We start from the raw sequence: 16,589 nt of genomic DNA on the forward strand, positions 1-16,589 counted from the left end.
GGCTAAAAGAATGACCAGAAATAAACATTTTGATAGATTTCAGCTGTCTGTCTCTACACAACCCCTTTTAAGGGAGAGCAAGTGTTAAACAGCTGATGAACGGAGATCTTCATGCTGATGACTTGCCTTTTATTTAAAAGCACACAGCATGATGGAAAAAAATGGAAAGCCGTGTTTAAGGCAACATTTGATCTTTGATTCTTACACCCCTTTGAGAGCCTTCCATTGGCCATCAATTGGGATGAAACCTTTTCTTCCTGACCATGAGGAAGAACTGACAGGACAGCCATGGTGGCGAGCTTGGTGGCAAAGAAAACTGAAGCAGAACATGGCAGGATCAGTTGTAGGATAGCTTCACGTCTCAGACTTTAGATGTAAGAGTAGAGGTGAATGCTGACCTTTCCAAAAATTGATGTTTTACTCTTTTACATATATGAACCTCGCTATGGAAGATTTAGCTTAGGAGCATACCCCATTCTGGTTTCATTCATGTCCTGTCATAGCCTCCCCAACCTGGATTAATTCGTTCAGCTTTCTTCTTTTTCTACCCATCTAACCGCAGCATGTGCATATTTACAGCATGTTTTCAAAATCAAAGGCCTAAAAATGGTCACATCAACCCAAAAGTTTGCTTTTCCCCCCTCAATTATTATCAAATACTCTTAAAAAAAGTTAACTAGTATCATCATTACACCTGATAAGAGTTATATACTTGAAAGCTCTCTTCAAAGAGGTAGATAGTATGTTATCCTCCTTATCCAAAAGATGACACCTTTATGAACACACAGAAAACATAGTCCTACTCACAAACCTCACCTCAACCACATTTACTGGAGGACATTCATACAGATGCTTTGCTCTACCTTAACAGACATTATCAGGAAAAACAAAACAAAGCCAGAAGACCAACACCAGACAGCAAATATCTTTCAAGACACTACTATAACGAGAAGAAAAATAATTTGAAAGGAAAAATGCAGATTTCTCGCTAACCTATTTGGATAGACAATCAAAACGCAAACACAGATGTACTTGGCATCCTGACCAGAAGTAAGTCCAGGAAACCTAGTAGCTCACAATTTCACTTCTCAAAAAAAAATGTGACCAGCCCTTACTATTTTTTTTTTTTAATTTTAAATTACCTCTTTATGGTTTGAGAAGGTAAAAAAAAAGCTTTTAACCACATTTGTACACAATCAGGGCTAAGAAAACCAGCGCTGAGGGTTTTTTTTTTCATAAATCTGCAGGCTTCCTCCCACTCAATTAGTTTCTGTTTGCAACCAGTATGAAATATGCTTTTATTCTTGTTGAAAATATGATAAACTACGCTTTAAACTGCAAAAGGCGGTGTATTAAGTATCTTGCTAGTGAAATGAACAGCGGTAAAATACCTGTCAAGCAGAAAATACAAAATAATATTTAAAAAGCTAAAAAAAGCATAGGAGGAAAAAGTCTATGCAATCATGAAAACAACTTTGGTGACTGAAAAGAATATTTTACATATATAAATTAAAATGCAAATCAATGTTACGGATTTGTTCCTGGTCTGTACTTACACTAGATTTCCACCTCAGGCATAGCATCCAAGTTTACTGAGGATGACCATGTCACTAACTCAGCAGTCAAACTGCATCTTAAAAGGTTTCCTCAATATAACAGAAGTACAGAGTTAATTTATTTTAATATACATGGAAATCTCCCAATATAGAGCTAATTGCACAGCCTAATTTTACTTTTCATGGAAAATAAGGGGAAGTACTGAAAAATATTACCCAGTTTCTCAAGTACGCCGCTGTAACTAACAGGCTACAAACCAATGAACACTACTAAACGAAGATAAGTCGCAACAGTTTGAGATTAAGAAATAAACCACCATGCCATTTCCACCAAAACTGCAAGAGACTAAAGCACAGTATGTTTTCCCTATTTCATGCTTGTAATTAGGAGATTCATTTGAATTTTATGTAATTAGAATGGATGCCATAACACAAATTTCTGCCCCATTTTGGCTTCAATTCAGTATTGTACTTCAAACACATGCTTACATCTATCCCAGTTTTTTCCAGCTAAGGCAAATAGCAGCTTTGTTGAATCTACCTGCCTAAAATGTCATGATTTGGTTAAAATCTTTCACTTAAGTAGCAAGCAACTGTTGACTTACATTTAAATTTCACTGAGCACTCTATAAAACACCTCAGGGTTGTTTATTATTATTATTATTATTATTATTATTTTAGTGATGTTGCCAATGCAGTAAACAATGCCCACACTGTGTTCTGGAACCGGTACAGGGGAGGGGAGAAATTGGAAGCACTGGCCCAAGATGGTCCCCAATGGTGCTTCCTAAACTGTGATACACAGGGAGCCCATCATCTATACAGACTGTATATCAGGCCATGGATTTCTTCCAGAATCCAGCTGGACAGCAGGCTCCCTCATCAGCGCTGGTTTTGCATAAAAAATAACCCTAAACTCCACTGTTTTATTTCTTTATTTACTTTAAAGCAGTTCTAAACTGGCATCTTCAAGATCTTCGGCACTGCGCTGACAAAAAACTAGAGCAACAAGCTTTTAAGATATTGTTACTTATTTTTTCTAAAACAACGTGTAAGGGAAGACCCAGTTGGGGTGGGTTTCACTGCTGGCCACAAAGACCTGAAAATCTGTCATAAGAAATGTTTGAGGCAACAGCCATTTTCTGGTAAATTATAAGAAGTAATCCCCTAGGATCTAAAAGCTGATGTAATACCTGGGTTTTGCTGGTGTTTTGCAGTAGTTCCTTTAAATATGGGCAAACCACTTTATTTTTAAAGGAAAGCTTACGTATTACTGGTAAGGAGTAAGATGATGTAAAAGCTCCCCATCTACACTTTATAAATATACCATGTCTTTATCATAAAGGACGCACATCAGTGAGAGGGTTGCACAGTTGTGGCTCCAGAGCGGACACAAAGAATAAGCCTCCCTTTCGTAACACGTGCAAGAAACATCCTAGCCATTTACTTCTACATTTACCGAAGCAGCAAGCCGTGCAAACAGCAGCACACACGCACTTGCCTCGATGGTACCGACAGACGACTTTGCTGTAGCCCATACTGGTCAGTTTAGCAACACATCTTTCATTACTTTGCAGCTGCCATTTGGACTCCTCTCCTGCACTGGCCTAAGTAACCTTGCGTTTCCCTTCTCCCTCCTCTTCCTCGGGAGGGCAGGCAGGACTGGCTGATAAAAGGCCTTTTATCTGTATGGAACTGAACAAGTCAACCACTGTATACGTAGGGTCTTATACTGAATAATCATTTACGGTAGATTTGCCTTAAACATTCTCTCTGTGGTTTTTTTTTTTCCAGCTGTCAACACGGCCTGGTTTGTGCAGGTCTGAAAGCATAACTTCCAAGGCTGCAAACGGGAAGAAGGGAGTATAGTTTTTAAAAATAGGTAAGAACACATCTACTGTACCCTTTAAAGTAATCCTCGGTCTAAGACAAACAGCTTTAGCAGCCAAGAAGGTCTGCCCAGTTTACCTTACATCCATCTACTAAACTGCTAAGTGTCAAGCATAAAATGGGGACCACTGGGGTCAGGGACTGCTCCAGAACTGAAAGGATGAGAGGCCGCTCCTGTAAAGGTATATTCAAGCTGTTTTACAGCATACATACAAATTTAGGTACTTTATAGCACAGTGGGTTAAATGAGCTTTTTTTTTTTTTAAACCAATGGAGACTTTATCCTCAGGAAAATTAAGGTAACATGATGGGAGAAATATTAGAAGAATCATTTCTCAGAAGTATCACTATTTATAATGGAGTCATACATAGACCAAAAAACCACTCCAGTTACTGTGCAGAAGGTGCACACAAATATTTCTTTAAATCCCATCAAAAAAAGGAATAAAACCTGTTATAATAAATTACCTTTGTCTTCCTAACATCTATAAACCCGCTGAAATTCAGGATAAAACAAGGAATGAAGCTCTACATACCTCTAGTTCTGCATAGATTTCAAAAAAAAAAAAAATATTTCATTTTAATTACCCTCTCCAGAGTACCATTCTCGGGCAATTCCATGACTGCTTTTTTCCCCTAAATTATGGCCTTTTGATTAGGACAGAGAACGTGCTTATTAGGTAAAGAAGCAGTGTTATGTTGGAATACAAAAGATTTTACTTTTTTTACAATTGATGGCTCCAGAACGCAGGGCAAACTAAGAAAGTGTATAAATACTAACAGAAGACAAAAGAAAGTTAAAAGACAAATGGCTTTTGACTTGTCTCCAGTGTGCTAGGAAATATGAGGAAGGGATGATAAGTGATGCTTATCCACCAAATATTTGCCTCTCTACCTAGAAGCTTTGGGGATAAAAATATCCGGCCCACGTTCAGAGTATTCATAAGCTTATGGACAACTTGCAGATCCCTGCACAGAAATCCCCAGCAGCCGTTTGCAAACCAGGCTGCATTTCCCACCCGAGGAAACGATACCAGCCCAAAAGCCGAGAACAAGGGCAGGAAGAGAACAAGGCGCGTAAAGGAAAGCACAGCCATTACCAGGGGACTGTGAAATAAGGGGGGTAAATGGCCACGGAGGCAGCTTGGGTAGGGCCTGGGCTATCAGATGGCTGTGAGAATGAAGACACGCTCTTCATGAGGGCCACTGAATGCTGGAACGGCCCCACAGAGGTTTGGGAATCTCCATGCTTCAAGGTTTTCTGAACTTAAAGGGATGAAGACCTAAGCAACCGCACCGAACTTTAAAGTTAGCCCAGCTTTGACCAGGAGGTTGGGCCAGACAACCTCCAGGAACCTCTTCCACCCAAAAGTATCCTGATTCTAAAATTAAGAGTAGAAATAGAGCTCCATTACTCAGCAAAGGTCTCGGGAAGAGAAGAGGCAGTTGTGACTGTGACTGAAAAACGGACTACTTAGAGCAGTGAAACCACCTTCATTCCTGACCTACAAACTGCCTGCCCCAGCACCGCTGCCTGCTCTCCATCCCCATTTCCCACAAGAGCAGTCTCCCAACATACCTGCCCCAGCCACTTTCCTCCAACACATTTTCTGCTTCATTTTCCCTTGTCTTTCCCCGCTTCAGGCATCTCCTCTCCTACTGTAACCCAGGAACGTTGGAGGGGTAATCCTGCCAACCCATCCCCTTGGATACAAGGACTAGTTTTTGATCACGGGAAGGGAGGGCACAAGAACTGGGATGAAACAAATGGCCAATAAATACGATTGGGAAAATCTTTTTCATTTGTTCCCAGAATGAAAAGAAAACCCAAAAATATTAATAGGATGTGAGCTCTTTTACTGTAAACTGTGTGCCTCGCCTTAGGGGTAATTTTTCATATGTTCCAAAATATTGCGTAAGTGTACCCCACTCCCTTCTCCCAAGTCATTCCTAAGGTTTACACGAAACAGGCACAAAGCATCTGTATTAGAGGGGTGCCATAAAGCCAGACTTAAATAACTGTGAGCTTAATATGTGAAGCGTATAAGGAATACTGGTAAGGAAAGGTAGGAAATAAAGAGGAGCCTTCCTCTTGCATACCCAGAACAAGATACATGAAAAGATACAGATGAGAAAGGAATCCAAATCGAGGTGGAAAAGACTAAGTAGTATATTGCTGGTGTGGACTTATGACTCAGTGCTGGTGTTGCTACTACTTCGGAGGCCCAAAGTTTCCACTTCGTTTATTTTTAAAGGACTGAGCTGTAACTAGCCTACCCTCTTAAATCACAGGAAGGAGAAGAGCAGATATTGGGAAGGATGACTGTTTGGATTCAATGTCTTAGAAGAAAGCTGAGATGCCGATGCAGTTGGAAAAAAAACCAAACACACCCAACCTAGAGCAAACAGGGATGCCCACTGAAGCAGCTCACAGATAACTCCACAGACTGAAGGATAACACTGCCTGCTTCACTAAAACTGAAAGACCAAGTTAAAATGAACAGCTTTTAAGAATAAAGGTTTTCATCTGAAAGCAGAGTGCTTGCATGTATCAAAATTCCAGGCAGTGGATGCTTATGAGCACAGTAATTGGAAAGAAAAATAACGGCTAAAAGCAGGCTAAGAGAAATTTGCTTGCATCGGTTCAGCAAAAAATGTAGTTCCTTTATGAAGGGCTTTCTTTGTAGAAATAGCGTAATTCTAAGCTTAGCAACCCCTTTATAAGGGACTAGATGTTTTCACTGAAAATAGAAGCTGACAGTCCAGCTCTGTTCTTAGAGAAATATTATTTTAACCTAAAGAATTCCATAAAAACTGTAGCAGATAGCTTAGCATTTTTAAAAGGCTGCCTTTTAAAATTTTTTAAATGGACAAATATTTCAGTGTAAGGCATTTTAGTTTTTCATCCCACAGAACAGAAAAGACAAGACCTAAAAATCAGATACCTGACTTCTCCCCTCCCCGCTTTAAGCACGGACATGTATTTCTTGGAGAAGAAAAGTACATGAACGGCCAAACACAAAATCTACATAAAAAGAGAAGGTCACCAATAATATTGTTTGGAATGTCACACAGAGACCCGTAGCCTTTGTTCCAGGCAAAGTATATTATATTAAATGTTAAACGGACATTTAATATAGAGAATTCTAAAGAGCTTCTTGTTTTGCAGTAAAAAGGGAAACGTGCACTAAGAGGTTGAACTGTGACAAGTGCAGAATAGTATCAATAATCCCATTATAACACCTGATTTGTCAAACTTGTAGAGACAAGTTATTCCAAAATTCACAATAGTGTTCTTAACCATTTATGAAATGGAGCAGATCACGTCTTTGTAGCATTCACAGCCGTTGATTCTCCATGCTTTGTTGGAAAGAATGGCGTGAATAGCTATTAAGTCTTACACTTCATTTTCTTCAACCTCTTACTGATATCCTGGTGTTTTGAATGGGATTCGGCTATAGGAGAATATAATACAAAGGTAGTATCAAGCAGGTGTTTTCTTTCTGGAACCAGTAAGTTCTGTTGATGTATTATGCAGCACCGTGGCCTAAAGGACCAAGCCAGGCCATCAATATGCATGATCTCCCCAGCGGGCAGCGACCGGGAAGCGGTACGGATCCTCTCCTGAAAAACGGAAAATCCGGCAAGCCGAGATTTAAGACAACCCAACAAAACAGCCCAGTCTCCAGGTGCCTCTGAAATCATGTGCGTACACACCGCCCACACCAAATATGAGGTTTTCCAGGAAAACGGCAAGGAATGAAGACACTTAGAGTCTTAATAAATACATATTTCTCATAATCCAGTTTGAAAAACAGGTTTTCCTCTTAGTTTTGTACCTTAACTGAATGAATCCAAAGCTCTTTTAGAGATCGCCATGGATTATCCGGAAGAAATATCATAAACTAAATAATGGCACAGAATTAAAAAAAATTAAAATTTAAAAATAATTAAAACAAAAACCCCACAGCTTATTTTGCCAAGGAGACACTTGAAAGATACTTTTTCCCTGGTAGAAAATACTCTTTCAGAAAAATTATTTGAGAGCTGTTACTAATTGCAGGACACCTCTAGAAAGTAGAACATGAGAAGGTTCTTAACTTTAAAAGGCAGCTTTTTTTTAAACGGAAAACAAAAGCACGCAGCAAGACAACTATTTAAACTTTCATTTAGACAGACACAGATTATTGAATTCTTGGACTGAAATGTGGGGATGCCTTACAGATCGCTGACTCTAACCTGATTAAGGTAAGCAGAGGAAGTATCGGACAAAGATACACGACAATTCTCTCTAGCTTTTTAAAATACATTAATTACTCCAAAAGGAGAAAAATAAGCAAAACCTATAGCAAGCAAAAATGTAGCCAGACTGGGACAAATAGATTCGTCAGATAACTAAACGGAAGTCACAATCAGTGTAGAAGGCTTTAAGAAAAAAAAATATACGTAAAACGGAAAAGAGAGGAAATAGGGGCTACTAAGATATTCAACCTGGGGAGGAGGAAATTCTGTTGGCAGATGGAATGATGGACGTGTCAGAATTAGCAGTAACACAGGCCCGCTGTCAGGTACAGTGATTAAATTTATACATGGATTTTTTAAAAAAGCAAATCGCAGAAGATCGTGCAAAAGCACAATCCCTATCTGTAGCATATATTTGGAAAGCAGCAGTTTGCTTATGTTTTAAACACAAAGCAGTGCATTAGTACCGTGGAGAATGTGCGATATTAGCGAGGGAAAAGACTTTCTAATCAACACACCCATTAAAGTCACATCTTAAGGGAGAAAGCTTTTGACCCACTGATATTCTGTTTTATAAACGCTGGAATACCATAAGACAAGATACATGTACACGGAGATGCCCTTCCTCCTGTAAGAAAACACTATTTAATAAACATTTGGACCAGCTGGATTCTGCTTTTTGAAAAAATACAACCAGCAATATTTTAATGAAAATCCCTCTTGAACATTTCCCGCCGTTTTTTCCACTCGACTCATATGCCAGCGTGTCACTGGGAATGGAGTCATAGGTCAGTATGCGAAGGCTGCTAATCTATTATGCATTAGAGGTAGATGTAAAACATTTTCATGAAGCATTTGTCTTAGTACCTAATGAAATTTTAATTTAAAAACATTGGATACCAGTAACTAAGACTTCAAAACACAGTTGTCAAAAGAATCATCGATTTAAGCCATGTTCAGCTGAGTTTTCCAAGCACCTCACAAGGCCCTCTCAGTATCTGTGCTTATATCAACTAAAGACAACAAAAGAGTAACTAACCAGGAGGACAAAACAGTCACAAAACAGAATTGGAGTCACTTGGTGAACTAGGAAAGCTCAAACAAAGCACGTTCTCACAGAGTTCAGACTCGCACCAAGCACGCGTGTAGCGAAGCGCTTCAGGAGTAAGAGACGCCGCCAGGCAGGCCCGCCGGAGCTGGAAGGGGAGGCGAGGACTCTCACAGGCTGTCCTGTGCTTCACGTGCCAGCGTGACACAGATGTCAACCAAAGACATCATCTCAAGAAAGCATCAGCTCCTTGTGAAGGCTCTACATCTTCCCTGGTTTCTAAGGTTAATAGAAGAGCATACCTTTTTTTCACTTTTTTTTTTTTCCCCCTCCCAGAAACCTATTCGTTTTTTTCCATTTTTATTCACAAAGCAGCAAGAAGGTTTCAGAAAGAAGCACAGTGTGTTTATGAGCAAACCTGCTTATTTCCTACGACAGATGGGACCAACCAGAGCGAGATTCCAAAGCGGGAGAAACAGAGAAGCCTCACAGCCCCTAAGTACACGAGAGGGAATATCGCTTGGTGCAGGAATAGGCCTGAATGGCTCCAGCATTTTTGCATTCGGATCCGGAGGTTTCTTGGATACAGCTTTTCCCCCTCCCCCAACTAGCTGTGCCAACAAGGCTTAAGGCAGCAACATCCAAAATAAGGTTACACGTGAAGCTTCAGCAGGTCTGCTGGCTTTTCCTATAGAAATTCCTACAAAGGGAAAGGCATTCAGACCTTGGATTATAAGATTTCAGTAGTTGTTATATCTGTACAGGTAAGGAATGGACTCTCCTAAGTCAAGGAGGTGGCACATTCACACAGCCTCTACGGGAGACAAATGACACTAGAAAAAAGCCACGCAGAAAAGTCTCCTTCCAGGCTGCGATGGTGAGGCCACAGCCCCGGTTTGGGTGAACATTCCCCAGCAAGAGAGGGCAAAAATGTGGCTTTTCATATTTAGTAAAAGAACAAATGAGAAATTATTAAAACGCTATGCAAAAATACTATTGCTAAAACGGAACAAAGCTACCTCAAACCTACAGATATACTTCAGAGTATATCTTGCGCACGTGGATCGCCTCAAGCCCCCGGGATCACTTCACACGGCTGGCGCGAGCCAGGCTGGACGTGGCTTTCTAAAGAGATCTAAAACAGGAAAGATGCTGAAGACCTCAAGGGAAGGATTATATAAAGAAAGCTCACAAATTTCAAACCAGACAAGAATAACAAAGCTAACACCTGCAGATATGTGGTGAGATCGTTTATGGAGAAAGATTTCACTCTGAATTTTTCCTGATGTTTCCTACAGAATTTTGAAAGCATAATACATAGAGGGTTTCAAAGCAATTTGCTGTCTTCCAAATTAACTGCTATCAAGTACATCCAGATATAGCAACCATTCATCTCGCTGCCCGGTACGGCAATTTCTACATAAACTACCCATTTACCCCATTCTCTGCAGAGGAACGGTGCAACGATAGCCAAGTTTCTTCAAAAGATAAGCCTGAGGATAAAAAACTTGTTTCTGTATGTGTGCTAAGTACCAGCTAAACCCCTCCCTACATGATCTGGAAGACAGAAGTCAAAGCCCTTAATTCCCTAAAAGATAAAGTATGCTTAAATCTTAATATTACACCTTCCCCACCCCTCCAAAAGCTAGTTTCACAGGTAATTTTTAAATTACTGGTAGATTACAAAAGTCATCGATTTCAGCCATAAAGCAAAACCAAGACAAACTACTAAAATATTACAGAAGTACTCTAGAGAGATTTACCACAGCAGTAACTCTAACGTCATCCTCAAAGGAAGAAACAAATAATTTAAGTCCAGCAATGAACAAAACAGGCTACCGACCACTCAATCTACGGCCGCTTCTCGTTCGTCCCCAAGTCGGGGACCCTCCCTTGACATCTACCATCTCTTCCTGCTCCCCATAAGGCCACAGTAACCTCCTGTATCCTTTGGGCTCACAAAAAACCCCACCCCATTCTGTCCAGGCTACAGGGAATAAACTTACAGGAAGCTGCTTGTCGCATTTTCAAGGCAGGTACCTCAGCTTTGTTTTACTGATGCCCAACAGCAAAGCAAAAAAAATGAGCCACAGCACAAGTTAACTACAGCATGAGGGAAATCTCTGATTTTAACCCTCAGGAATTTAATCCACGGAAAAATTGTTAAAGAGGCCACTATATCTTAAGCAAAGCTGCCTAGCATCCTTGTCAGAAGGTGGTAAAAGAAACTGTCAGCTTCTATCTTCTGATAGAAGATGGTCTGTACTGGGACTGGTACTGTTTAATACCTTCATCAGTGACACAGAGAGTGGGATCGAGTGCACCCTCAGCAAGTCTGCAGTTGACACACCAGAAGCATTTTCAAGGCAGGTACCTCAGCTTTGTTTTACTGATACCCAACAGCCTGGGGAAGAGAAGGCTGCGGGGAGACCTTATTGCAGCCTCCCAGGGCTTAAAGGGGGGCTGTAGGAAGGGTGGGGGCGACCTCTTTAGCAAGGCCTGTTGTGACAGGCCAAGGGGGGATGGTTTGAAACTAAAGGAGGGGAGATTCAGACTGGATCGAAGGGAGAAATGTTTTACGCTGAGGGTGGTGAGACACTGGCCCAGGTTGCCCCGAGAGGTGGTCGATGCCCCATCCCTGGGCACATCCCAGGTGAGGCTGGACGGGCTCTGAGCGACCTGATCGAGTTGAGGATGTCCCTGCCCACAGCAGGGGGTTGGACTGGATGAGCTCTGAAGGTCCCTTCCAACCCCAAACCATTCTATGATTCTATGATTTTAAACAATGGAAAACCAATATAGTAAGAAAAAAAAAAGTAATCAAGCAATTATTTGGGCCCTGCAGCCCATAAGTAGTATTTAGATATATAAATATATAAATCCAATGTATATTTTATATAAAGCACATACAGATATATACACACACGTCATATATACAAAAAAAATTGCTATTGGAATATTGCACATTTTCATCCCTTTTCTAGAAAGTAGGTATTCACATATTCCAATGTCTTGAAAGAAGTGTTTTTTCAAGTCTGGTGAGACACGGGGGAAGCTGGTAAAGGCAATCACACCCTCTGCCTCCATCCACCTTTCCCCTTGCCTTTACGGCTCCTCTCTTCCCTCCACCTCCTCTCCCTCCATCGGCTGCTCTGACAGGCTGCTTCTTCCTTTGGCATGTCTTATTTTAAGTCTCCTTTCCTGATTATTGTAATTGATACAACTTCACTCATTGCTGCCAACAGGAATGTGTGGATATGAGATTTAAAATACAGAGAAAATAAAAGATAGTAAAATTATTCCAGTGTATCGTTTCTCATTGCAACAGACTAAGCAACAAGAAGCAGCAATCAACACCGAGTGAGTGACCTGTCCCCTCTCCCGATCACAGATAAGACAGTTGTTTTTACTGAGCACGCACGTCTCTTCAATGTTAATTTGACCTCCAGAAAAAACAGACAGGGAAAAAAAAAAATAATCCTAACAATTAAGAGTCTCTTTTTTCTCATGCAAAAAGAAACTTCTACTTGCAACTCTGTTCAAATTTAAAGCTCTTGTGCAGCTCACAGAACAGACTTTCCTACCTCTTCTCCACATTATCGATGCCTTCAGCGTAGGTACTACAGTTAGCAAGTGAATTAGCATGCACTGAAACGAGTAGCACATTCCCCAGCTCGAGCGCTTTGAGGTCACTTGCAAACTGAAAGATACACCACGCTGGCTGCCCAGAGTCACGTTTTACTCTGAAACAAGGGTGGCTAAACACCGAGCAAAAACAAAGCATGACAAAACACGACTAGGAAGGTCGCCTCTGTGTTCTCAGGACGCGACAGACTGGGAAAGACTGCTGTCAAGCCAAAAGGACATAATAAAGGAAATTAAAGGAAATAGAAAGGACAGCAGAAATGTAATTACAATCTCAGAATATTTTTTCCCATTTTACCTATTTAACATGCTAGGTAAACGTCTTTTTTACAAGGTAGCAGCAAAAGCGCGCGGGCACCAAGTTCAACCTAACAAAAGAGTACTCTTAGCCGCCGATTTCAGCTAGCTTATTAATCAAGGAGAACAGATACTAATAATAATTTAAAAATGCATTTTAAATGCTATTACTAGGAATACCGTTAAAGGGAAATGAAAGCCTTTCTATACTCTCAATTCTGAATGTTAAGCTAAGCCTTTAGGTGTTTATTAAATAACTCAGTACTGAACGTACGAGCAAAATAGCTCAGTGTAGATTCACACCAGATCCAGAAAGGACTGAAGAACTGCAGTACTAGGGCTGATATGTCAACTCCTTCTCCCATTTATACCACAGCACAGCCTAGAAAAGCCGGGAAAGAACCTACTGGAGGCAGACAATAAGCAGAAAAACAGCTCAGGAAAGCTTCAACGGCAGCAGGTACAATACGGTGAAAAGAGTCAGTAAAAAAAAAATCCCTCGATAAAATAAAACATTGGGCAATTTACATACAGATCCTGTAATTCATCACATGCCTTCAAGCCACTTACCATGTAATTAGGGATAAATTATAAACACCAAAGCATGGTGTTTCACTAGAATTTCTACAGGTTCTTCTCCAAACAAAAGCACTCTGTATAAAAACTTGGCACCCCAGCGCAGTGCATCGGCATACAAATTTTCTGAACCAACAAAGCAGTCAGTTCTGGGAAACTTATTTTCACCATCCACCCTTCCACTTTGTTTTTTTTTAGCTTGCCAAAAATTCATAAGTTCAAATATTCCGCGTTCCCTAAGGTGACAAAAGGCATTCGGACAGAATCTGTGAAAAGATTTCGAAGTTTTGCTTCAGAAACTAACTGCTGAGACTTTCCAGTTCCTTTTATAACTGGTTTAAAAGGCATCTCCCACTGCTGATGAATACGACTTCACATTTATTTTGATTACAATTTCTCTCACCAAAAGGCTTTATGTGAAATTTTATTACCATCTCAAAAACAGAAATCCTTTTACAGGCCCAAGAAGAAACATCGAACATTGTTCTTTAACTGCACACTTATCGGCAAACGGAGGAAGCGATCCCACAAGACTTCATTCATGTAAGCAGCCATTCAGTGAATCTCAAATGGTGCAGCTGTATTGCTGGAAAGTTGCGGGGTTTTAAATGCAAGTATCTGAAAGCCTCGGTTGTTAAGACTGAGCTTTCAGAATTTAAGAACGTAATTATTTTTCCAACTTATGAAGACTATTCCCTAAATGCAGCGACTGCTCTAAGTGCCTCTGCATATAAAAAACATTCCCAGTGTAGAATGGATGAATGTATTAAGAATGGATCTTAAATGCTCTACAATGTCATTACAAAAATCACTAAAGAATACATACTTTTAATCAAAGTTTCATTAGGCGTATATTGATTCTGTCATCGAAAAATTGCTTTATTTAATCAAATTAAGTGAAACTGCCGATGTAATCAATGGATGCTAATGTAAATTCACGTACAATGAAAGAACTGGAGCACCGGTGACTGCAGACCCTTATAGCACCATTGTGAGTGTTTGGATCAAATTCAGTACAAATTTCGTTTGATTTCCTAAGTGTTTTCAGCAAAGTTTTGGGCTGAGGCCACACGCAGAAAATCTAGGACTAGAAAACGTGTCCATCACAGTTTGGAAGCATAGAGAAACCCTCCTTCATAAACTGACGGTAAAGGCTGGCCCACAGAAAGCATTTGCTCTGTATATTCTCATGGGTGACGCGGCGGCACTGATGACTACGAGGATGCCTAATGCAACCGCCCACCAACTACTTTTGGAAACATCTTAGCGACAGCTTGGGTTTTCACATTTCACTCCTGTCACTGCCCCAACATCAACAACTGTCACATCAGGCACATCTCCAGTGGTATTTATTGTACACTGAGCTCCACGAGCTCCCTCGCTTGTATTTTTAATCTACCTTTAATCTATTTTAAAATAAATTAGTGTATTTTTAATCTCTTGCACTTGGACTTAAGCTCCAAGAGCCTTTACCATAAGTTAAGCAGGCAGCTGCCCCTTATTAGATGCTTTCTAATTTGGAACAATGGAGAAAAATCAATCCTCCCTCCTTTCCCACAAACGAATCAAAGTTCATTCCGCTCCCTAACACAAGCATGAGGCCGAATCTGGCTGCTTTTATTTCAGATAATGGGAAGCTGCTCTTACTAAAGAATGTGAATGTAAATTTATTTTGGACTGAGTATGCCAGAACACATTTCCTCTCCTCTAATTGACCTGATTTTACTTTTTACTCAAGTTTCGCCCTAACTTCTGAGAAAACCACAGAGAGTTGACTGACTTTATAACAATTTGAAAAAAAAAAAAATATTAAAAATGTCTTCTGTACCCAAGAACTTCCTCGAGTCAAAATGTCCACAAAAACACAGAATAGGCTTAAATCCTGCGTAGGCCAAACTTTCTCATTCAGAATTTCCACCAGACACTTTCATACTAAGCAAATTATGGAAAGGATTAACCAAAAAACACACACTGTGGAAAATCTGCTAATGAATAAGTTACCTCAAGAGAACAATGCCATAGACATTAAAATTATTCCAGAACCTACCTGTGCATATTCTTTCTCTATCGCAGCTCTTTTCTGACTGAATGCTCTGAAAGGGAAAAAAAAAATTCCATTAATATAAAAGCAAAACATTATAAATTCAATAATTTACTTAAAAGGATTTTGTGCTAGACAGTCCTTAGAGTTAGATGAGCAATAAAAAAGCGAAATTGTTTGACAACTGTATATCAGTAGCTTAGCAACCAGGGCGGGTGGACTGGTGGACTTCACATATGCAGTGTTCAAATTTCCAAGTTTTATTGGATAAATTCAGTTCCCAGGACTACCGGTGTAAATACCATTTAATTCATTAAAGGCTCATCAGCTTTCCACTGGTATAGCCTAGGGAAGAATTTGGCTGTATGCATCTAGACAGACTTACTGGAGAGCAACATCCTGAACCACCCATCAACGTAAGACCCACTTCACACAAATGGTGCCGATCGACGGATGTCCTTCCACATGAACATCAGCGCCGTATGCGCACACAGGGGCTCGAGATGCACCATCTCAGCGTATTTTAAAATAGAAGCTTTTGACACTATCACCGTTATAACAGGAAGAAGGTTCAAATACCTAGATGTGGCAAGGCTCTTTCTTCAAGAGCTTAAGCTACTCCTTCTTTATCCCTTCAACAGCCAAAGCAGAGTAGTTTTCTTCAGGCTGTACTATAAACTACTAAGCGTAAGGCTATGCCACCAGCAAAAGAAAATTAAATCTACTTAAATCAGTTACACAATAATTATGGTGACACATTAATAAAAAAAATTCTCAGGAACATCCTATAATGAAGTTAACTCAATAAACACAAACAAAAGGAGCTCTGAAGAGGCTCGTTCTGCCCCGTCTGCTCCGTTTCACCCACAAAGAGCACCCACACACTGACAGGGCATTACAGCCTCAGTCTCCCCAGCAGGACGTAAAACTAAAGTCTAAACGCATCGTGATCACTTAATTCTTTCCAGATTGATGATAGCCCCAAAGAGCTGGCCATAGTCTAACTCCGATAATTACACACCATCTTCCTAAATCCCCCTGTGCAGCTCGGGTGCCATATGAAACTCCCCTATACGAACAGGGAAAGTGGTCTGAGACGCTTGTAAATCAATCTACTTTGTGAAGCACTCAAGGTATTTCATCTAGTATTACAGAACAACTTCTTTTACACTCTCCTGTTCCAAAGGACTATGAAAGCCCAATATCTCAGTTCGTTTAGCAAACATCTAAAAAACACAGCATCCTTCTATAAGAACTTACTTTTCTTTTAGCGTAAGTACAAAGTATAAATAAA

General features: G+C 40.2%; 1 protein-coding gene across 2 annotated transcripts in view; it reads right to left on the bottom strand.

Moving 5' to 3' along the window:
• FCHSD2 (FCH and double SH3 domains 2) overlaps positions 1-16,589 on the bottom strand; it is a 167,480-nt gene that overhangs the window by 117,853 nt on the left and 33,038 nt on the right. For both annotated transcript variants that reach the window (XM_064441555.1, XM_064441554.1), the window contains exon 3: positions 15,302-15,347. In XM_064441555.1, the coding sequence (XP_064297625.1) occupies positions 15,302-15,347 (46 nt within the window). The remainder of the gene's footprint in view (positions 1-15,301; positions 15,348-16,589) is intronic.

This window comes from Phalacrocorax carbo, chromosome 1, assembly GCF_963921805.1.
Source record: "Phalacrocorax carbo chromosome 1, bPhaCar2.1, whole genome shotgun sequence".
NCBI classification, from domain to species: domain Eukaryota; kingdom Metazoa; phylum Chordata; class Aves; order Suliformes; family Phalacrocoracidae; genus Phalacrocorax; species Phalacrocorax carbo.